The following is a 23,513-nucleotide window of genomic DNA, read 5'->3' on the forward strand; positions in this document are numbered from 1 at the left end:
GAGTTGGCTGAACGACTGCCTAGAGCCAGTTGACATGTGAAATGCTATCAAGGTTACGCGTACGTTGGTCTATGATGTGATTATAAAGAGACGTGATCGTGACGCTCCATACTCTTACTTTCCATCTCCATTCTTCTTTTTCATCAACAACAATCATCTATCTCTAATACTTGACAATCACAAAACAACACATCCATCATCACCATGCCTCCTCACCAACATCCCTTCTGGGACTTCATGCAGTCCCTCAACAACCCCAACCCAAACAACCGCCGCGATCCCGGCCACGGCGTCGATCACAACACCTCCCCTCCAGGCCCCTTCCCCGGCTTTCCCGGCTTCCCCTTCGGAGCTCCTCCTCCTCCACACGGCGGACATCCTCCCCACCAGCCTCACCAGCCGCATCCACCTCCGCCTCCACCTCCCGGAGCCGGCCCCGGCCCCTGGTGGGATCAAGCTCCCCCGGCCTGGGCTTACTGGTTCAACAACAACTTCAACGGCCCGCCTCGCTACGACGAACATCCCTTCTCGCACGATGCCGGCGTGAATGTTCCCCGAGACGCTCCCCGCGAGGGCGAAGCCCCTCGTGAAAAGAACAATGAAACGTCTTCTTCACCGGAGACCATGCAGGAGGGCGAGCCATTCCCCGACCCAGCGGAAGTCACGCCCTCGGAAAGCGACGACGAAGAAGATAACAACCGTCGCGACGGCGTTCCTCCTCCGCCTTCATATCCTGCCGAGGGTGGACGAGGCGGACGTCATGGACGAGGTCGTGGAGGCCACGCTCACGCCCACGGCCGCGGCCGCTGCGGAGGCCGTCGCGGATGGCGCCGAGGAGGGCCCTTTGAAGGTCCCAACGCCGGTGGTCCTCCGTTTGACTTCCCCGGCATGATGCGCGGCTTCATGGGCCACCCTTTCTTCCGCAACATCCGGGACCAAGCAGCCCAATACGCCCAGCCCACCACCACCCGCACCACCAACACGGAAGATGAAAACACCTTCTCGCCTCCCATTGACATCTTCAACACCCCCGACGCATTCATCCTGCACACCGCCCTTCCAGGTGCAAAGAAGGACGACGTCGGCGTGACCTGGAACCCGCAGACGCGCTCCCTCCGCATCGCGGGCGTAGTCCACCGCCCCGGCGACGAGGCCTTCCTGCAGACACTGACGGGCGTGCGGGAGCGTAGAGTCGGTGTGTTTGAGAGGGAGGTGAAGTTGCCTCCTGAGGGCGAGACCGAGAAGAAGGCCGATGGGGAGGAGGCCGATCTAGATGTTGATATCGATGGATTTGGCATCACGGCGAAGATGGAGGAGGGAATTTTGATTGTGACGGTGCCAAAGGTGGAAAAGGAGTGGATGGAAGTGAGAAAGGTGGACATTGCGTAGGGCAAGATTGCTTGAATGACATTCAGGAGTTCTGTATGAGTATATAGCATCATTTTAGTTTTTGGGTAATATTGGGTTATAATAGTATAGTAAATCAATGGGAAAAAAAAAGTCAACTCGCTCTTCTTCTACAATCAAGTTCAAGTTCACACACAATCACACACAAGCACGCACCGTGATAGCCAATCTATTCATCTCTCTCTAGCTACCTCCTATCCATCCACCACCGTATCGAAAAAATTCCACTCTGCGCCTGCGCCTGCGCTCGCGCCACGGGGGGGTATATATGTTGACATATAGTTGAGTAGGCGCGTCGCACCACTGTTCAATTTCCATCCCACTGTACAGCATTCTGTTGTTTCTTGTTGCTCTTATTGTTGTTGTTGTTTTCCTCCCTCGACCCAAGACAAAAAAAAATAAGGAAAAAAAAAAGGTGTATGTTGACTGATAATTCACAGAGAAGGGAAGACGTTCTGTTTGGGTCAAGTATAAAAAGACAAATAGGTAGTGATAACGCCTCGCCAATGCTGCAAGCATGACGGGTGACAAGATGAGGGGAAGCGGGGGGATATAATAGGGAATTAAGGATAAAGGATGAAAAGAGAGAAGGAAAATGTTGTTCCTGTTTGTAATGTAGCGTCAATCTTTGTCTCAGTAAGAGAGAAAACCGGTCCCCTCTTCGCCTCGATGTATTTTGCGTGTGCATGTCCTGAAAGAATCAATATCAATCCAAAAAGAGAGAAATAGTAAAAGAAGGGGACCAAAAAAGTAGAGCCAAAAAAGAGATGGCGGTGTCCTTGAAAAAAAAAAGGTATTAAAAAGAAGAAAAAGAAAAACTCCAGCCAAATGTCTTTTTTATGGCAGCGTGAATTCGTCATGGAGCGAAAAGGCCTTCTTTCTGCTGTAGTAATATATGTGTATGAGCAGGTGCACGTATTAAAACAGGTATTAAAACAATAATAGAAGTGTAAAAAAAAAAATCAGGAACAGAATTAGACAAAAAGCAAGTACTAAGGGTTCTTAGACCAACTCGTTTGTGATTTCCTCCCTCACATGGGCACACCACTTGAGGATGGCCGCTTCAAAATCTAGCCAGACTTGGGGGCCGTTGTTGTAGACGATGCCCAATGGGTCGATGGAAATCATGCACTCAAAGCGCAGCTCAGCGGCCTTGGCCCAGTAACGGAGGTTGTCGGCGCTTCGGTACGGCTTCTGTGTGTTGACGTGGAAGGTCGGGATCGCTCCGAATCGCCTCCTGGATTTCTTGACTGCGGCGTTGTGCAGCCTCACAAGTAGGAGGCCGTTCTGCATGGCCTCTAAAAAGGGCGTCGGCAAATCGGCGTCGTTGGATGCTGGCGTCCATTCGGGAAGCGGCTCTTCATCCGGAATCATGGACATGAGAAACTGTCGCTCGCGCTCCAACTCTTTGCCTTTCCAGTCGCCCCTCATCCACGCCCAGCTCGATCGCTCGGCCTGCTCTGATGCCTCGATGTGGGCCTCCTTCTTGAGGATGTCGAAGACGCTTTCGATCCAAGTCGTCATGGTGGCGATCTCTTCGTCCCGCATGCCACCCTTGAAATTCCTCGTGGCCATTTGCTTCAGCACCTCCATGACACTCAAGAGGTCTGTCCGGATCTGCTTTTCCGACTTGATGGCATCCAGCCGGTCAGGCAGCTCGTGGGCGGTGTAGTAGTTTTTGGCGGCGCGGATAGCCAGCGTCAGAAAGTCAAGGATGTTCATGCCCTGCAGCTCGTACCAGCTTTGGGTGTTTTCGTCGGGCATGTTGGGGTACCGAGGCGCATCGCTGGATGCCTTGTATGATCCCTCCTTGCGCTCCTTGGCTTCCTTGAGGACCTTGAGGGCATCTTGCAGGGCGCTCTCCAGCTCCGTCTTCAGCTCCGCAACCGTGGGAGGCTTGGGAATAACCTTTTCTCGGTGGTTGTAGGTGCTGGCCGTGGGTGGGAGCATGTCCGGGTCCTCCTCGAGGAAGCCGTCGTAGAAGTCGTCCATATCGTCCATGCCGGTGGGAGACTCGACGGCATTGTCCGTAATAAACCCATGTCCTGATAGATCTGGGCTACTGCCCATGGAGACAAACGAGGGGTCCATGTCGAAGCCCGCAGTCGTGGGCGTGGGCGACATCATGGGAGCTGTGCCCTCTAGGGCTGCCAGGTCCAACGTCGCTCGCGGCTGCTTCTTACGAGCCAGCTGTCCACCCTTGCCATCGAGAAGGCCTGTCCGGGCAAAGTAGTATTGAAGGTGCGCGATGCTGCCCAAGCTCATGACGCTCTCGCGGGATTTGGCGCTGGCCGCAAAGTCGGTGCCCTGAGGACGCATGTAGCCTCGGCGCCGAGTCCTGGAAGACGACCTTCCAGAGATGTCGGACCGGAACGACGCCGTGGACATACGGGACGACGCAGAGGACATGCGAGACGACAGCTCGCTGCCTAGTGAGTCTCGTGAGGTGCCATCGTTGCTGGAGCTTTGAGATATGGTGGAAGTTGTCGAGAGGGCTCGGGACGGTTCGGTCTTTGCACCAATGGCTTGCGACGGAGCCGCATCGGGCGAGTGCGGGCGGTTCTCGACTTCGGCAGACATGGCGAACGAGGCAGAGAGGCAAAAGAGAAGCACAGAGAAGCAGAGTTTTCTTGCGAGGGCTCAAGCAGAGAATCTCGTCTAGAGATTTCCTCGTTTGCTCTCTCTCAAGAGGGGAAGCGAATCTTGTCTCTTTGGGGTTGTCGTTGGAAGGAGAGTCGGTTCACTGGATCCCAGGGCCAGCTATTCAGCTCGATCAAGTCGCGTGCACCACGGACGAGGGGGGGATATAACAACAAGTTGAGTGGCAGCAGAGTCGCTAGCTGCTGGCCACCATGAACAAGCAGTCGGGAATGGCGTGGTGGATACTTGGGACTGTCAGGACAAGCACGAGTACAAGCAAGTATGGAAGAGACAAGAAATCACGGAGCCAGACGGTGCTGTAGGGCTGCTCTGGGTTGGTGCTGAAGATCCGAGGCGCACGCGGACTCAGGGGTTCTGGCAGCCTGAGGGCGCCAAAACATAGTTGGTGGGAGGCGTGGAGATGGGAAATTGCGTTGCGTGTTTGGTGTTGTCCGGGGGGCAACGACTTGAAACGAACCTTTTTTTTTTGGTGTCGGGTGCGATTTTTGGCGTGCATTGGTTCACGCATGCTATCAACCGATGATCAAGGCTTACATTAATTAGTGCATAGGAAGGTAGCATTAGGTGCTCCGTCCATCTCCGCCCAGAGTGTGCTTGGACCCCAACTGGTCTCGTCGAGTCCGAAGGGCCACCTGGCGATGTTTGTTTGCCTCTTGTTGCTGACGGGATTGATTGCTTGGAATAGCTTCTCCCACCCACTGGTGGCGCTGCAGTCAGCCTGTACGGCCTCAGCGCTCCATCCATCGTCACACCGGCAAATGCAAATGCAAATGCAAATGCAAATATGCTTGGACTGGTACGGGTATGATATCACTTGACGTCTTCGTACTCGCAGCCGTCGATTCGACCACGGTCCCTCATGGGAGCTGCCAGGTTCCCTGCTAGCCCCCATGCATGCAGAGGCTGTCGGGCCTGCATGGGCTTACCTGGTCGAATTGGCCCCAGCCCAAGGTGACGAATCATTTCTGTCGCTGTCATCGCGATTCCCAAGGGTCCTTGCTGCTTGGTGTCATATCCCAGGGCAACCGGAGGCGCGCAATTTCCTCTCCGCAGAGCCATAACCAGCTGGAATACAGTACTGTGCAAGAGAATATCAAATGATCAGTGCTCGTACAGAGCGCAGCACGGAGCAGTGCACGGAGTACGGAGCAGGAGTGATTGCAGCTGTGGTTGTTCTGGATAGATTGTGCATAGGCCAGAGCTGTGTTGGGGCAAGGTTTCAGACTCAACGCCACGTTCTGTCAGTGTCAGTTATCATTGCTGATGCCCAACAGCTGACTGATGCTGTCTGGTACTGTACGAGTACAGTCCCTTGGCTATCTCCAAATTGCATGGATGGATCACTCCAAGTCTTGGAGATTACCAAGTACCTGTTAACCCATGGCAAGGTACTGTACTTGCTCGTATGTGCAGCGTGGTAATATTTGCTTCGTATCAATACAAGGGAATGAGGTAATTGCATCATAAGGCAAGGGTAACTCCGTACGGCTGCGAGCTATAATAAGATTGAAGCTCTCTTGTCCAAGTACAGCACGGTACTTCTGAACGTCTATGCCGACTTACCTGACTGATTGGGCATCTACCTCCTTCAGTGATACCAGCCAAAGATAGGTAGAGATAATACGGAGTGGCCACAGACGAATACAGTAGCTCCTGTTTGTAGCGCGGGCCGTCGCGTCGCATCGTTCGTCGTAGTGAGCTCTTGTCGACGCCCAATCTTTTGCCAGTCACTTGAATGGACCCCATGTGGCACTGCTAGGCAAATTGCGTCCATCAATACCTCGAGACTAGTGGTAGCTACCAATAGCTGCTAGTACCAGACTGCTTGGTTGGAGCTCGGTAAAGAAAAAACGACGGCTAAAAGGTACCTGTATGGACCAGTACGAATGGAGCACTGACATCAAATAGTACAAGTACCGATGGCCCAAAGAGGACCTGGAGGAACCCATGGCTGGATCCAGGCCAGCATCCCGCTAGCTTGGCCAAATCCCAACACTCCAGTCTTGACTTGCTGCAAGTAATGTACCAGCACTGACATACCCTTGGAGGGCTTTCCGCGCTACTCGCACAAGCCCTCGTGACCCGGACAGGGAAGAGAAGCAGACAAGCAGAGAAAGAGGCAGAAACTCGCAGGCCGCACAGGCATCGGACGGTAACTAAAGCTGCCAGGTTGGTGATGCAGAAAATGGCTGCAGGACGCCCTGGTGGAGGCGGGCCGGACAAGCATGGAGCCCGTGGAGATTTCGCAGCGTTTCACCTTGTTTGAAGCTGCCAGAAGCGGGATGCCTGTGGAAGCGCTGTGGAAGCTCCCGTGTCAGCGGTGGGGATGCGCTAATTAGCCCGACATGGCTCTAATGCTAGCGCAACTCGACACTGCATCTGCTGTGCAGCTTGAGGACTCGATGGAGCTCAACTCCTTGCGAGCTGCGGCAGTGGTGGCATTAGTGCGCTGAGAGCTCCCCAAAACGACAATGGCCCCGAACAATTTACTACATACCTATCAAGTCGACAGCAGGGAATCTATCTGGCCTGTTCCCCATTTGATCAATCCCGTCACCAATTCGAGTCGAGTCGAGTCGAGTCCTGGTGCTATCACATCCAATCCGATGCCCTGTTGCTGTGCTGTGCTGTGCTGTGTTACAGTAGCCGCGCTCAAGGGCACATCAGCATGTGGCGAGTCTTACCCAACCTGCACTCACTGCGCATTGGACCTGCTGCATTCCGGCACATGTCAAAACGTGTCATCTAGGTACGGATCACTTCGTATACAGTTACATCTATCTGCGAATTCGGATCCGAGACAGCCACACGTGTAAACCAGACCTACATGCCTACCACTCGATGTAACAACCTCCCTCTAGTAAACATCTCCGTCCATAGTAACTCGATCTTTACCACCAATGGAAGCTGGAGGCTGCTGAGAGCATACCTTAGTACCAAAGGTAGTACTCGTAGTTCCAAAGTCAATTGTGAAATGCAGTTTGATGAGCTTGGGTATTTGTGGCAAGGGACAGGTACCAGCCCCAACACCACTTGTACATGTACCTTGGACATGGATCCTCTGGGCCCTCCCACTCGTAAGGCGTACAGTGAGCATCTTTCGCCAGGATCCAATCTATCAAACCCAGGAATTCCCGTCTTTCTCTATTTCGTCTTTTCTTTTTTTTTTTTTCTTATGCTCCCATTTTGATAGGCGCCTCCCCTTGTCTAGTCGTTTATCCATCGACAAATGTGCAGTCTCGGCCGGCGGATCGAGACCAAAAAAAGCCCAAACGTCCAGAATACGCGTAGGGAGTACGAGTACCTCCAAAGGGAGATGAGGTACCTGCGCCGTAGCCATTCGACTCCCTCTTAGCTCAGGAACGAGCAGCTCCCGTTAATTAACTTGGGCTGCGATCCCACGCTTCTGCGCTTCTTCCTCTTGCACCCCTCCTGACCAGTCTGTCCCTTTCCTTCAACCCCCTTTTTTTTTGATTCACCACGTCAAGTCAAGCAAGCAATCAGTCCATGCATCGTTTGACCAATCTTCTATTCTGGGCTTCGTGTTCACCGTAGCCGCTTCTCTTGCATCAACCGATTTTCTAGCAGTCTTGTCTTGTTTTCGCTCTATATCTTCCACCTTGCCCAGCCGCACAACCCCGGCACACGGGCCTTACTTGATTCAGCCAGCTGATGCCCGAGGCCCATCACGAGCATTCATCCAGGAGTTCACGATCAGGAAGTATCGATACTCGAACGCCAGGCACCAAAATTCTGTTCCCGGTTCGGCGCGCAGGCAGACACCAAACTAGGCGACGGCCCAGCTTTATCCAAAGCTTCGCTGCAGTCGAGAGCCGTCTCCTGCAAGCTCCTGCAGCTTCTTTGCAGGGCCGCAAGGGCGCTCTCCACCAGCACCGCATCGTCTACGCATAGAATCCCCTCTGTCGCCCAGTCACCAGACGCCTAACCCGGTCGACGCCGCCAAAAAGCTGGGTCTTGAGCAGCACACCGGAGCAGGCATCCAGCGAACCGAACCCTACTGCGCATCCGCCCACACCCGCCCACTCGCCGAGAACGAGGTCCTGTCCTGTACTCGTACCTGTATTCGGACAGGTAGCAGCAAAGCGGCACCGTCGGGATTTTAAAGCGGCGAGTCGTTGTTGATTGGACCGTCGCGAGGGAGAGAAAAAATTCCAGGCGAGAGTCGGACTGGCAACACGACAGGACAACAACGGCAGCGTATCAGCACTCGACGCTTCGCGGTGGCGGCCTCGGCATCCAATCTGCCGCCCGTCGTCCCCCCCTACAAACCACAGCGCTCAACATTTGACTGCCCGTAATCTTCAACCTTCTGCACCGACCTTCTCTCTCCACCCACTGCGCCGCTGCACTGCCGGCAGGGCCTTTCAGGGCCTTCGTCCACTGGAAGACACCTGGCGCGCTCCACTAGCGCGTCGTGAGCAACGCCGCTCTGAACACATCCACCTACCGACTTCTCCAACCTTCTCTGGGGCGGGCTTGTCTGCAGCCCCAGCAATCACCTGCGGCATATGACCACCAGCCATTCTGCTGCCGTGGACGCCAGCGGCAACCCACAGCCGGCTTCGCAGCCAGACCGCGACTCAGATTCAGCCAACGAAAGCTCCAGACAATCCGACGTGGGTGTGGACCCGAAGCGCGACTCTGAGCAGCATACCAACGGCCATGATGCAAGCCTTGAGCATGTAAACTTTGGAAAAACAACTGACGACGTCGCCCAGTCGCCCGCCACCCCTTACGCAACTCCTGCTTGGGCTTCCACTCCCGCCTCAGCTCCAGTTTCTGCTCCGGTTCCTGCTTCGGCTGCGGCCACTCCAACCGCTGCGTCTGTCGCGGCCACTCCCGCAGACGCCAGAGGAATTGCGAACCTGTCGACACCGCGGACGAGTGGCAGCACGAATAACATCAACACCACCCCAAGCTACGGCCAAAACAGCAACAACAACATTGGCAACATTTTCAACAACGCCATTTCTCAAGGTGCTCCCGACTTGACATTGAGTCCAACTTACGGCAGGCAACGCAGCAGCACCCTTCTGGAACCCGATCCATCGCATGAGCTCCTGGTCGCTGCTTTTCGAAAGACATCGCCAGGCCTTGCTGCTCGCTTAAAGGCTCTCGGCCTTGGAGCGGCAGCCAAGAGGACCACCGCCAGCTTCCAGCCCGTTGATATCGGCCGACTTGACGAAGAACAGCTCCGCCAGCTTGACGAGAAACACCAAGCGAATTCAGTCCAGCAAATTATTTCTCGGCGCGGCCGCCCCTGGAAAGGCACCGGCGCCCCCCCTCCTCATTATAGATCGTCCAGTCTCTCTGACGTCTCCATGTCTCCCATCGCCGCTGATTCCTACCAACTACCGGAGATTGAAGTGCCGGAAACACTCAACATGGACTTGGATACGCAGAAATATCGGTTGCCCGACCACATAAACGGCAATGGTACCAAGGTCACTTTGGATACTCGACGCGAACACCTCGAGCGAATTACGCGTCCGCCATCTCCCAAGGAGTATCCGCCTCTACCCTCCTCGCCTCCTGCTGCTCCTCCTTCTCACTCGTCTTCACATTCTCTTTCCTATTCTCCCTCATATTCCCCGTCCCCACCAACCCCTCCGCCAAAAGAATCACCAATTGTGGAGATGACACCGCCTGAAGTAATCACCTTTAACCATTTCGAACCGGAAATGAGCTCTTATTTTCAACAGGGTCACAATCGACCAGGATCAATATATACGCTGTCCAGGGTGTCGTTTACCAACCAGCTTGCTCAACTAACTCTGCTTGGCATTCCCGATGCCGAGGCGCTCTCCAGCAAGGTGTCAGCTATCCCAACTGCCCCAGTGGCTTCTAAAGCCTTGATCAACGCTGCTGAGCAGATCCGGAGCTGGATATCAAAGGCCCTTGAGGTTGTCAGCGGGCTGGACAGTGAGGATGATGTCGAGTGGGCTGCCGCTGGTGGCCGTGAAGGTCTAGAAGAAGTTGAGAATGCCATTAATCGATTCGAGCATCTCATCAACGCCTATGTCAATGCTATTGATGAGCTGCAAAACCGACATGACATCGCGACTGTCTCAACAGATGACCTCAGGCGGGCCGTTACTCAGATGGAGGCCATAGCTGAGGAATGGGGCCGAATAAAGCAAACCCTGCAAAGTGTGCGGAACCAGGTCGAACTTGCCATGGAGTGGGAGGAGCTGTGGAACAGCGTTTTGGGCGACATACAGAGCGAGATGGAAGAACTTACGCGGCTTGTCTTCGAGATGGAAGAGCGTCGTCACAAGAGCCTTGCCGTCGTTGCGAGCGGCGATAACGTCGATATTGGAGATCTCGAGACCATTGTTGAAGACAACCCTATTTCGGCCGCGCGGTTGGCGCCCTCGAACCGCTTTAGCCTCGCCCTGCCGCTAAGCCCTAACTCGCCAGGAACCTCGACGCTGTCTCAGGATGACTCCAGTTTGCTTGCTCTTTTCGCCAGGATGCAGCCCTTGAGGGCTTCCCTAGACTTTTTGCCCATGCGACTATCTGTCTTTGAGACGCGGGCGAAACATGCCTTCCCAACCGCATGTGAGGAGCTGGAAATGCGCCACAATGGCCTAGATGGAAGCTACAAGAAGCTAGAGAAGGATGCCGAGTCATTGCGTAAGGAGCTTGGCGAGGATAGATGGGTCATTGTCTTCCGAGGCGCTGGACGGCAGGCTCAAAAGATGCACGAATCCGTCGAGCGGTCTCTGATGAAGCTGAGGGAGGCCATCGATTCTGGTATGCATTTGACGAACCAGCCTTCCATTGCTAAGAAGATTGAGAGCTATGAGGCAAAGAAAACACACTACGGTCCCGCCATCGAACGTGTCCTGGCCATCATTGACAAGGGCGTCAAGGATCGCTTGACAGTCAATGGCGAGATCTTGCGTCTCCACAATGAAATGCAAACGCGATGGTCGACGCTGAAGCTCGACGTTGCAGAGATGGATTCTGTCCTTGAGGACATATACGCGGAAAGAAAGAGCCAGCAGTTGCGAGATTCCATCTCCAGCATGCTCTCCAACGACAGGTCGACCAACGGCAGCGGCATGGAAACTCCGGGAAGCTCTCCGCCTTCGTCGGTGATTATGAACTCACTCGGTCTCGATCCGCAGACGCCTGCGCGGAAATATACCGGTAACCAACTTCGATCGCCCAATGCGAGCGGCTCCAGCCTCCGATCGACCTCAACCAGCCGGAGGGACTCGTCGCTACCGGCCCCTGTCTCAAAAAGCGCCAAGAAGCCTGGGTCCAGGTACTCTACAATGGGCTCCTCCTCTTCTTATTACCCGCCTTCTGCCTCCTCCTCAAGCCTTCGGCCTTCGACTACTATGGCGCACCGACCCCGGTGGAACGCTTCTTCCAACAACCTAGATGGCGAAGCTCGCAGCCCATACAGAACGCCTGCACCTCAAAGGTCGACGTCGGCCATCACGCCTATATCGACATCCAAGCTTCCCACCCCTCGAAGTTCTCTCACACGCGCTGGCTCAGATTCACCCATGTCAGAATCATTCCCCAGATCGTATTCTAGGGCGGGCTCTCGGCTGTCGTTCCGTGAACGCCTCACCTCTCCTGGACCTTATTCTCAAAGCAGCCTAGCAAAACAACAGCCTCCTCGTCGCTCTAACGCGGGGCCATCTTCTTCGACCCTGAACCTGGATAGCCTAAACAATCGTCCCAGCAGCTCTTTGGCTTCAACCCGCCGGAGCAGTTTGCTGCCAATGCCGAGGGGCAGGCCAGACTCAGTCCGTGGATCGAGTCCTCTTCCCATCTTCAGCCGGTTCAGCTCTCGCAAATACAGCGACAACTCACCCGAGCCCAAGGATCTCAAGCCCAGGTGGCGATTTTAAATCAGCGATATTTGATGGCATGGTCAGAAGCTTTATGGTATCGAATGTTTAGGGGGAATTGGAATCGGATTGTGTTTTATCTTGCTTTTTGCTTCTTCTGTAACCTCTCGAGTCATGTGAAGCCGCTCATTACAAAATATCCTCCCTGCTTCTCTTTCAGCTCTCACATCACATTGGCATGCCCCCGTATTTTAAAGTAATTTTGTTATTTGTGTTTTTCCATAGCGTGGCGTAAACGGTTTTTTTCAACATCAAAGGAGAAGCGAAGCGAGCTTTAGCTGGCGGGCTGTTGGGAGTTTATATGGAAATAACGCGACACCAAAAAGACGATTTTGATTGGCATGTGTCGACACATCTTTTTTCGCTTTTCCAGCTTTTTTTTTTTAACTTTCACAATACTGTTTTAACTAATTCGATCCTTTCTTCTCCCCAGTTGGTCTCGTTGAGTGCGCTTTTCTTGTTTTTGAGCTCTTTCTTTGTCATTTATTCTTTTTGGTTTGCTTTTTTGTGTTTTGCTGAAATAGCTGAGATTCCCGGAGCTTTGTTTTACAAATTAGCTAGCTCTACATTTTGTAATTGTACTAGAAAAAGCAATGTGCAATTTATTCTTTCAGATTGATTTTTGTTTTTCTGATGTTTGATGGCAGATGGAGCTGAGGCGGGATATTGCGTATGAGTACTCATTGCATCGTCTATTTCTCATGGCATTCTCTCATAACTAGTTGATGATGAGCATTAGCGAAAAAAGCAGGATAGAATATTACCATTCATCTGTTAGAACTTTTCTCAAATGACCATAGCAAGCATACAACGGGAAGCTTAGATTCAAACTTGGAGTTACTAAGTTCATGTGACACATGGTCAAAATTTGTATTCATGGCCTCGCCATCCCGCTTCTTCCAAATCTCGCTCAAAAAGGGTTGCATTGCTGGCGTAATCATGAAAGCAGGCTACTCTGGTGTATATATGGGTATATACACATGCAAACATTCCATGACATCTACCTACATCGCCTCTAGCCCACAGACTCTATCTCCCCTCTCCTCTTTCTCTCTTCCTTTACTTTTCTCTTTCTAATTCGCTTCAAAAAGGGGGTAATGTAAATGCCGAAACGCCAACGCCAAAGCTCGTGAATGTGTAGACCTCCGCCTCCCAACGCCATGACATAAAAACAGGGGACTGAAGAGGAGTATGTCTTCATTACGTCTCATATCTCGTTTCAAAACAAACAAAACAAAGGTAACCACGCCGGCCAAAAAACAGGGGGAATAGCAGGCCGCATATCAATGATCAATCCACATCATAGAGGCATCAACCCGATACCTCCTCCACTCTTCTTGACGATTCTGCCGTCACGCTTGAATCCGCCGCTGTTGCTGCCGCTTGCACCACCAGATCGAGACGACGAGCCGGCAGCACTTGAGAAACCGCCACCTCTCCTGCCGGAGCCACCACTTCGACGCTGAGACCCTCCACCAGAACCGCCTCTCTTGGACCATCTTTTACCAGAGAACTTCCTGTTACCTCCTCCTCGACTATAGGAAGAAGATCTGCCTCTCGATTGACTCGGTTGGTCATTCAGACTTTGCAGCCTATCATTGAAAGCTTGGACATCGGCTGATGGCTTAGGAACAAAGTAATGAGAACTCTCTCCACCTCCCATAGCCTCCTCTTCGTCCTCATCGATATCGAGGTCTGAACTAATCAAGTCCACTATTTCTTGATCCAAGTTGGACGTTGAGGCGGAAGCTTCACCCGCCCCTGTCCCGGCAATCTCACGATACGATTTATGATACACATTGAGCATTTGTATCAGCTTTGGGCCAACCTCCCGGACTCTGTCGACGTCAATTCCAGGAATGCGGCTCATCCTTTCGATGGAGGTGGTCCAGTTAATGGCCATCTCTTGCAGGTGAGTGTCTGTAAACATTGGCCGTCTAAGGCCAAGTCCGTTCCGAATTCGCTCTTCCAATTGGCGAGCCGCTTGAACAAAGGCATCCACTACATCTTGGTGGATATCCGGTAAATCTTGCAGCCTACGTTTGCTTGGGATAGGTTCTGGCCGCAGTGCCTTTTTGGAACTAGGTTTTGAAATGGTAGGTTTCGCTGGTCGGTGTTGAGGGAGTGGTTCGAAAGCCTCTTCGTCTTCGTCCATGTCTTCTTCGGCTTCATCTTCCAATTCTTCATCCGACACAACGAAGCCATCATTCACATAGCCGTTTGATGTGGTCGGCAAGTTTGAGTCGTCGTCACTATCAATAACGGCTGCCCGTTTTCTGCGTGTATTAATGGGTGACGAGACATAGGTGGATTGCACGTTATTGGCCGGCTCTTTCTGCTTTTTGTTGGCTCTCGGTTTCTTGATCTTCGTCTGATTTGAATCACCACTGTCTGAAACCTGCACCGTCAGCATGAGCTTCCGTCTCCCTGACAAGAATTGGTTGGCGGCAGGTCCAATTTGGAGGTATTGAATGGCGACTCCATGATTTCCAACGATATTTTCTTCATGGAAGCCCTTCTCAGCTGAGAGGCGGTCAATAACGCGCACCATCTCGTGCTTCTTCATCCCCTTAGCCATGCCGTGATACTCATACGAGTTTTCTTCTTGGTTGTCTGGGTACTTTCTGCCAATCAAAATATCCGCGCACTGGTTTGCCGTCAATCTCTGCTGCTGCTGCACAATTCGTATGGCGGCAATGGCATATTCAGAGAAGTCTTGCTGCTCAAAAACAAGCCCCGCTTGGCAATTGTCGCAAGTCTTGTGGCATTGTGACGGAGTAAAGTCCTCCCCAAAATAGCGAAGGACCTCAGTTCGTCGACAATCTGCTTTATTGTCGCAAAATGCCGTCACGCGGTTCAGCATTGCCATCTGTCTTTCTTTTTGGTCTTTGCTGCCCTCTCCGTCAATGATCAGTCTTTTGAGGACTCTTATGTCCGCTTTGCCATAAAACAGAATACAATCGGAGGGTTTCCCATCTCGGCCCGCACGTCCAGTTTCCTGGTAGTAACCTTCTAAGCTCTTCGGGATGCCATGATGCATAACAAATCTCACGTCCGGCTTATCGATTCCCATGCCAAAAGCAATAGTTGCCACTACAACTTTGACCTGCCCCTTCTGCCACGCTGTTTGTACTTCCACCTTTTCCGTGGGTGTAATTGCAGCATGGTAATGACGAGCCGTGATACCATTCTCAGAAAGCTTCTGGGCAACGTCTTCAGCTTGCTTCCGTGAGATTGTGTAAACAATTCCAGTAACGTTGGGATACTTGGAGTTGATTAGAGCGGCGATTGCCTGCGTCGCAACCGGATTGGAAGACTTGGGCCGGACCTCGTAATACAGATTTGGACGGTTGAAGCTTTGTGAAAAGACTTGGCAGTTGTTCATACCGAGATTGTGTTTGATATCGACAATGACATTTTGAGTAGCAGTAGCGGTCAAGGCCATGACTGGAACCTGGGGGAATTTGGATCGAAGCTGTCCCAGTGTCTTGTAGTCAGGTCGGAAATCATGCCCCCACTGGCTGACGCAGTGAGCCTCGTCAATGACGATACGGGCAAATTTTCTACTCCGGTACAAGCTTTGTAAAGCATTCATGAACTGAGGACTTTTGCTAGCCATTTCAGGCGTGACGTAGAGGAGCTCGATGAAGTGCTCCGGATTACGTTCATTAAAAGCAGACATGACTTGCCGCTTGTATTCTGGAGAACACTCGCTGTTGAATGCAACGGCCTGTATCCCCAGGGCTTTCATATGGTCTACTTGATCTTGCATCAAGCTCAGTAGAGGTGACACAACGATGGTGACACCTCTCGTCTTGCCGGATTTGACGACAGCTGGAAGTTGGTAACAGAGAGATTTCCCACCGCCTGTTGGCATCAGGACAAAGGCATCATCACCAGCGAGCGTAGCGTTAATGGCCTCTAATTGGTTCTGTCGGAATCCTTTCATCCGAAAGCGATCTTTCAATGTCTTCTGTACGTCTGCAGACCAAGAATGCCTCATGAGCTCAGGCGGTATCCTTGTCTGTGATGAATCGGGAGGCGGCTGTCTTTTCGAGGTCTGCTTCTGCTTTGGTGCGGGCCCAGCGTTGCCAGATGTTTCGGAAAACGCCCGTCGAGGATCCAGGGACGGTTCGCCGGCAGTTTGGCGTACCTCGTAGTCTTGAGCAAACGCAAGCATATCAGCGTCGTCACTGAAATCGCTAAATTCATTTCCTGTCCGCTGAGCGCGGTTCCTCTGAGGTGTTTTGCGTGTGTCGAATTGAGTAGTCTTTTTCACCGGCTTAGGCAACAAGTGCATCTCCATATCGTCGATATCAGAGAAGAAATCTTCCTCAGCGTCCAGGTCCCGATTCATTGGAGGGCGTGGTTCAGGAAGTTGGGTTTGATGAACAACTTGAGTGCCTCCCATGGGCAAAGGGACGTCTCTTGAGCTCCGTGACATGTTGACCATGCCCCCATGACCAGCCTGAGTTCCCAGCACAACGATATGGTCATCTCTTCTACTCGGAGCCGGGACTTCCAGAGGCTCCAAAAGACTTGCTTCATCAAGGCCTGCTGTGCCCATCATTTGGAAAAGCTCTTGTTCTGTTGCCTCGATGCGTTCAGTAAGCTCATCTAGTCGGGCTTCATCTTCATCTGTGTCTTGGCCATTGGAATATGATCGAGCCACCCGTTGAGCAACTGCTTCTCGTTGCTCACTTAGAGTTTTGTAGCGCTCAACCAATCCGTTGAGATCCTGAGTCGCCTTTTGCTGTTGGATGAATCGTTCTTTCTCTGCTTTGATCTCATTCCTCTTGTCTTTGGGCAATCTATCATTGATAGCTTGCATGAAATTCCGTTCATTCTTCTGAATTTGACTGTTCAAGTATTCACACCTTTTAGTTAGAAGCTGCGGATTCCCCAAAATGAGGGATAAGAGTTTTGGCGTTTGGCTGGATGGCGTAAACGACTGCCGCGGGTTGTTGATTTCGCTGACATTGTCGGCAGTAGCTGTACTCTGGGTTTCGGACAAACTATTGTGAGAAGGCTCGAGATCTTTGGCTTGTACACGCTGAGAAAGCGGTGGTGACCGTTTTTGTCTTAGCTGAGGAGATACATGCAAATCCTCAATATCCATAATGAAAGCGTCCTCCTCCTGTGGATCAATCAACGGTTCCATTGGCTGCTTCTTCGAAATAGTTGTACGCGACGGTGGTGTAACGAATTCATCGTCTGAATCGGGAATGAAAAACTCGTCGGCTTGGTTTTGCTCCGGTTGTTGGATATCCTCATCGAAATTCCGAGAATCCGGGGACGCAGACCGTTGCCCGGTGATTTTCACTTTCTTTCGCCTTTCAGAACTACTAATGACATAGTCTCTTTCTGGGGTCTGTCTGACAGGAGATGGTGCTTTTTGACTAGCAACTCGTCCTAAGGGAGATGAAGATCCCGGCAAAGACATCTTGGAAGACACATTTTGTGCAGTCTTGGGTAAGTTAGTAACGATAGGTGCTTCTGCATGCTAGGGGTTTGCCATATCGGGGGGACTAACTTTCTTTGAGGAACGTCGACCAGGAGTCGGGACCGGAGGGTCGGTTCCCAGGAGCTGATAAACATCGGGAAATTGGCTATCAGCAGCGGCGTCATCGGTACTCTTCCTCTTTTTGGATTTAGGCAACGGTGCCTCCCAAGATGCATCTTTTTCCGTCCAAACTTTGACATCTTCACCAAACTCGTCAGATTCGTCGGATGTGCCAGTTGTTCTAGTTAGATCCATGTACTCCAAATCATCAACATCGAAATCTGCAAAATCGGCATCAAGCCCTGGAGATTGGTTACGCCGTGATGGAGCTGGTTTTCCTGATGAGATGCCATTTTGTGTTTGTTTCTCAGACTTCGGGATTGCTACCATAACGTTAGGTTCTAGAATATCAGTAAACAAGATTAGTCCACGCACCATTCGTCTTGAGTGACTCGTTTAAAACTTGTTTAGATCGGCCGTCTGCTGAAGAAGGAGTTTCTGTCTTGACATTTTGCGACAGGAGCACAGGTTTTCTCGATTTGGTAGACAGGGTCAGACGGCCCATGCTGCCGTCCTCTAAAACCACCACTTCTGTATTTTGTGAAGCTTCCTCCCTCTTTGGCGGGCCATTTGAACTCCAAGATCCCTGAGCCTGGTTTGTCTGTCTGTCCGATCCAGCTGATACGGTAGTTTCTTGACTTAAATCTGCCGTTCGACCGTTTGTAGACTGCGATTGTGTGAACCGAAACGATGCTGTATCGCTGGCTTGCGGAAACTGAGGGGCGGTAGGTTTTGATAACGCAGCGTTCTTCAACAACCAGGCGATGTTGTCTGGAAGGTTATTTCGAGTCATGAAGCCGGCTTATGGATGCCAGACCGGTCCGCATTTGCGATTCTGGCGAGCATTGAGGCCGGTCCCTTGTATTTTGACGTATTTTGATGCCTGTCAAACATGGGCTGCTCTATGCGGCGTGAACAATAGTGGGAAAGTCGCGTAACGCGTTGGTTAGTCAGCAGATGCGACAGCACGTGACTCTCATTAAAAGGCAAGAGCGCGCCCGTGAAGTCGGAAAAATTGCGGCTGTTGTTGGCTGTCGGGTGTATTATGTAATGTCACTGAATCTCATGCAAAACAAGCAGGAATTGTACATTGCCAATAATCTGGCGTACCGAGAGGATGCATCTTTTACTCTATCTCCTCCATATATGATCTACTTATCCTTACTTTACAAATGGCAGATCTATACGAGTGAAAAAATTAGCAGCTATTCCGTATCAGCTGCTGTGAAAGAGAAATCAACTTTCCCTTGTCAAGATTGTTATCAAGTTGCTATGCAATTACAGGGCTACCAGAAATGAATCCACCGGCTCGCATCTGGAAATACAAACAAATTGAATGACGCGCAATGATGCAACAGCATAGAAAGAGGCCGTATGAGAAAAACAGAGGTGTATGCACCTTTCCATTCTGAGTTTTGTCCTTACCAAAGGTAAAAATACAAGAAGTCTGACTGTAGTTCTGGAGGTGTAAGCAGGCCACTAAGAAGCATCTTGGAAGCACTTTTATGTCACCTTTAGCCTTATCCCTGACCAGAGAGGCCAGGACATGTGGCAGATTCACATCCACAGCTAATCGATCAAGATCTATATTCCCCGAGTTATCCAATTACATGTTTCTGCATGGATCGTGACATATGCCTATAATAAGTCTATTTTTTACCATATTGTAACCTCTGATTGAGGCAGATCTCCCTTCAAAATTGCAGCATTGCGCTCGCGGCTGTCGGCGGCATCGGTGGAGTTGCGATCAGATCTTCTTCCGGCCCGCACGGCTGGCGTGGCCGGCAGCCGGCCGGGGCCCACTCCGGATGCGGAGCATCAGCATTTGGCTATTGGCTGCAAGAAAACGGCTTTCGCCGCCACGCCGCTTTAAGCCGACCATCTGTTTTTTCGCAAATTTTGCAGTACTCGCAGGGGGAAATGTACGTAAATATTATCTAAGAGTCATCGTTAGAGCCGGTGAGGTGAGCTGGCTACCAAGCCGTGTATGTTGAGTTCGGAATTCGGCCCCCAAAGTATAGTGAACGAGCATAGGAGAGGAAGAGTGCAATTATTGGACGCTGTGTTAAAAGGAGAATACCATTGGAACATTGAAAGTCGATGATAAGGAGCGCTTAGATCAATTACCAGTTCTCCTCTTTCGGTGTTACTATGCCGCAAGGTTGCTATCTCCAACAAATCATGACGTGGACAATTGGTGTGAAGCAAGGGTCAGACCATGTTACATCTCGATTCTTGGCCAGTTCTTCGTAGTCGCGCCAAGGTAATCCTTCTCGCCTTGTGGAGTCACAATTGATACACCGCTTGATCTAATAGGTAGTTTACTCCTTAAAAGCAGCGATAGCAGTCGTGTATGCGCTTCTCGCATGATGGCTTACCGGAAGAGTCCGTTATCAGCTTCCCCTGAAAGCAGTGACCATGAATCCTGGCTTCGGCGTGGGGCCGGCGGTTATCCAGTTTTTTCTAACTGTGCCTCAGACGGATGTCGGTTCCGACGCCTGTATTAAACAAGATGGATTTCCTTTACTCCAACCTGTCAACCCTTTTTTTTTAGTGCTTCCTTGCCTCCAAAACGCGAATGCCTTGTCTAAACTCGCTGTGATCTAAAATTAATACTTCTTCTAGCTCTCCGATTAGGGAATTGCAACCACAACTACAAATCCGATGGCCGATACAGAAGAAAAGGTCGCCACGACCCCTCAAGACACTAGCCGAGAAGGATCTATCTATCCCGGACAACAGATTCCACAAGCAGCCGAGAAATCTCACGCAAAACATGAACTTGTCGACTACTTCACACAGGACATTCGTACGACGCTGTTTGTTGAGCTACAACTCCTGCTCATAACATTCTGTACAGGCATACAAGGTAAATAGATGCCCCTCCCCATTATAGCATCGTATCTCTATATCCGGAGGCTAAACAACTTCATTAAAGATGCAACTACCTTTCCCGACTATCACTGCTTTGCCTCGAACCAGACTGGCAACACAATCTTTCTCTGCCTGGCAGTGATAATACCAAAACTGAACGGTGATATGTTCTACACTTCAAGTATTGCCACAGGATTGGGAGTCTTCCTTGGTGCAGGATGGTTGACTGGCCAAATTGGTCACATCGTTGGACCTCGGAAGCGATGGTGGCTTATTATATGCAACCTGATTCAGACTGGTCTCGTCTTTGCTGCCACCGGGGTTCAATATCGATATGGAGTTGAAGGCCACGGTCCGAAAGCCCTTACAGTTATAGCCCTGTTGGCATTCGCCGCTGGTAGCCAGGTAGTCCAATCTCGAAGCCTGGCTGCAACTGAAATCAGCACTGCAATGGCAACTGCGGCATGGGTAGACTTGATGATCGACCGAAGACTCTTTGTCCTGGACAACCGACCCCGAACGAGACGGGTTGCTTTCCTTTTAGCACTTGTCGCAGGAGGTTTCATCGGTGCATTGCTCTACCGGACGGCCGGATCAGCGGCTGCCTTGGCTGTGTCTGGAGCTGGCAAAGCGCTCGCCAGTGTGCTGTACATCTTCTCAGGGGGCGAAAAGAAGAAAGTCAACACATCGGAGGTTTGAGATTAAAGCAAGCATAGAAGTTGGTTTTTGGGCGTTTTTGGTTGGGGGTAATGATTGGGTCATAAAAAGCGAGCGGTGCTGCATTTGCAATCAGTATACAGGTTTTAGATAGTGAGCCTTTTTTTTTTCATGGCATTAGATAAAAAGTGGCAAAGATGCACACGGTAATGGTAAAGAGCCTTTATTAACTTACATTTATTCATGCACCTCTCGCGATACGTGCTCAAGTTTGGTAAGATTTGCGTCGAATCTGTCTACATGTCCATACTTTTTAGCTTCTTCCCGGTTAGGCCATGCGCAAGTAAGGTACATGTACTTGGCGAACACACCCTCAAATAACAATAACACTTACGTCATAAAATAATTCCTTGTGAACAGCTTATTAAACCGATTTAATGATTAGTTATTAGACATTATTTTTTACCACTATTTTAAGGTCTATGCGCAGCCCATTGTGTAGATAGTAAAGCGTTTAATTACACCTATATCTTTAGAATAATGGAGATACTAACGGCAGCTAACTCAAGCTACCTTCTGCTAGCTACCAATGAACTACTAGGTAATTAAGAATCGAATCCTCCCCTTTCAAAATCGGGGGCTGATCTTATCCCGCTGGAGATGCCACTCCAGTTTTCCTGTTTTTCACTGACTGAGCCGTGGTGGTGGAATAGAAATCCTACTTAAGGTACGCTAATACCCCGCAAGATTTCTCTGGATACGGCTTCCAAGTAGTTTATGGTGCCACGTCAGCGGTCTATCTCATTTTCAGCGCTGTTGAGCCACTGCGCTTACACAAGTTGAGATCTCAAGCGCGAGATTTTGTTATTTCAGCTGGCCACAACATGTGCGCTAAAAAGAAAATGGAAGCTTCACTGACATATTGGGTAAACGCCATTCGAAAGCATTGGTATACATTACCATGCGACAATATTTAAAGATATAGGGATTCCTTTTAATATTATAAATTAAACAACATTTTTCGCATAATCTAGGTCGAGCTCATTTTGCTAATCATTTTCGGAATAAACAACGAGAAAAGGGACATTACAAGATGCCCGTTGCTCAGCAGAACGGTACTTATCGATATCCTTATTCCTTATCATGACAGCCATGTCCTAACAACGTTTAGAGAGGCCACAAGTGCCAGAACATATCCAGTCGCACCTTGATGAGATACACAAGACCGCCGAGGCCGCCGAGGCCGCAATCAAAGCTGGAAACACTGAGCTGGCAACAGAACTCAAGGTTCAACTAAAGCATTTGTTTGAGAATACTCCAGAGGATGCCAAAACAGGCGGCTTCATTGGTTCCGGTGGCAACAACATACCTGTACCGCCAAAAGACGGTATGTCACAAGATCTAAGCACACACATATATTTTCGGCGTTATGAAGTCATTTGCAGGAGTTTTAACGACACTTTATAGATCCGGAAGATATGCCCGAGTCTCAAAAGCAGATTAATGCTGAGCTTAAAGAACTGGCTACTGCTCTCCATAAGGCAATTCAAGACGATGATCACGAGACTGCAAAAGAACTGCGAGCCCAGATAAGTGCTCTAAGGCAGAAATCCCATCAAGAGTCTAAAATTACCTCCAAGGCTGCTGGCTACTTCGAGTTATGGATTGAAATTCACAATCTAGACTCAAGCCGTCTTTATAATGACGGAGGATGGGATGTCGCACATGGATGGTTTGAGTCAGACAGGGTAGTAGACTCTCTTGGGCAAGGGGATGTGTCCTATATTCATATGGGTGGCGCTCCAGGCCCAGGGATTTTCTGCACTGCTTATTACAGCTACCGGGATGGCGCAGCGTATTCTGGATCTTTTACGTGGACTTCTGGTGATGAGCGTGGGTATAGCAACGGTCGATGGGACAGCTGGCATTCCTTTGACGGCCGGATCGTCCGCTTCTACGTTCAACAGAGATGATTGGCAGCCTCTGTTCCATAGAATTTGATATACGAATTACAAGGTGCCCGATGACCACTCCTTCGCGAGTTGAGAATACGCAGCTGCGTATCCGTTGATCCTGTTTAACCGATTTAAAGCGGTCAGAGACAGCCCCTGTGATCAATTGCAAAAATCCTGCTGCCAATGCCAAAGATGTCCATGAATACATTTAGATTCACAATCTTCTATGTTTTCTGCCCCTATCAATGAGCTTTCCAGGTGTCTCGTTCCGAGCTTCGCATCATCTCATTAAGAGGAACTGGTGGTGTAAACCAGCAAATCAACTCCCTGTCCCACCAGACCCACCGCTTTTCTGCCTGTTCTGGCAATTCAGACTGTCCGGAACTGATAATTCTCCGCTCCGATCAGGCTGCCATAGTGGGGCCCGCCGCTCTCTGAGATTCAAGCCAAGCTTCAACCAGGCATCAGCGGGCCTTTATTTGGCGATGGCTTCGTTTGTCTCTT

The 23,513-nt window shown here is 50.8% G+C and overlaps 6 protein-coding genes across 6 annotated transcripts; 4 read left to right on the top strand and 2 right to left on the bottom strand.

The window, feature by feature from the left end:
- Positions 1 to 204: 204 nt before the first annotated feature.
- T069G_06978 (uncharacterized protein) lies at positions 205 to 1,389 on the top strand (the record flags this gene model as incomplete). The annotated part of the gene is made up of 1 exon (XM_056174188.1): positions 205 to 1,389. The coding sequence occupies one exon, from the start codon at positions 205 to 207 to the stop codon at positions 1,387 to 1,389; it is 1,185 nt and encodes a 394-aa protein (XP_056027767.1).
- Positions 1,390 to 2,409: 1,020 nt separating this feature from the next.
- T069G_06979 (uncharacterized protein) lies at positions 2,410 to 3,987 on the bottom strand (the record flags this gene model as incomplete). The annotated part of the gene is made up of 1 exon (XM_056174189.1): positions 2,410 to 3,987. One exon carries the CDS (start codon positions 3,985 to 3,987, stop codon positions 2,410 to 2,412), a length of 1,578 nt encoding a protein of 525 aa, XP_056027768.1.
- Positions 3,988 to 8,597: 4,610 nt separating this feature from the next.
- Positions 8,598 to 11,960, top strand: T069G_06980 (uncharacterized protein; the record flags this gene model as incomplete). The annotated part of the gene is made up of 2 exons (XM_056174190.1): positions 8,598 to 11,362; positions 11,420 to 11,960. 2 exons carry the CDS (start codon positions 8,598 to 8,600, stop codon positions 11,958 to 11,960), a joined length of 3,306 nt encoding a protein of 1,101 aa, XP_056027769.1.
- A 1,300-nt stretch (positions 11,961 to 13,260) lies between these two features.
- Positions 13,261 to 18,316, bottom strand: T069G_06981 (DEAD/DEAH box helicase domain-containing protein; the record flags this gene model as incomplete). Its single annotated transcript, XM_056174191.1, has 4 exons — positions 13,261 to 17,427; positions 17,494 to 17,846; positions 17,899 to 18,039; positions 18,181 to 18,316. 4 exons carry the CDS (start codon positions 18,314 to 18,316, stop codon positions 13,261 to 13,263), a joined length of 4,797 nt encoding a protein of 1,598 aa, XP_056027770.1.
- Positions 18,317 to 20,187: 1,871 nt separating this feature from the next.
- T069G_06982 (uncharacterized protein) lies at positions 20,188 to 21,096 on the top strand (the record flags this gene model as incomplete). Its single annotated transcript, XM_056174192.1, has 2 exons — positions 20,188 to 20,392; positions 20,462 to 21,096. 2 exons carry the CDS (start codon positions 20,188 to 20,190, stop codon positions 21,094 to 21,096), a joined length of 840 nt encoding a protein of 279 aa, XP_056027771.1.
- A 1,051-nt stretch (positions 21,097 to 22,147) lies between these two features.
- Positions 22,148 to 23,027, top strand: T069G_06983 (uncharacterized protein; the record flags this gene model as incomplete). The annotated part of the gene is made up of 3 exons (XM_056174193.1): positions 22,148 to 22,169; positions 22,226 to 22,441; positions 22,522 to 23,027. 3 exons carry the CDS (start codon positions 22,148 to 22,150, stop codon positions 23,025 to 23,027), a joined length of 744 nt encoding a protein of 247 aa, XP_056027772.1.
- Between the last annotated feature and the right edge of the window lie 486 nt (positions 23,028 to 23,513).

Source organism: Trichoderma breve, chromosome 4, assembly GCF_028502605.1.
Source record: "Trichoderma breve strain T069 chromosome 4, whole genome shotgun sequence".
NCBI classification, from domain to species: Eukaryota; Fungi; Ascomycota; class Sordariomycetes; order Hypocreales; family Hypocreaceae; genus Trichoderma; species Trichoderma breve.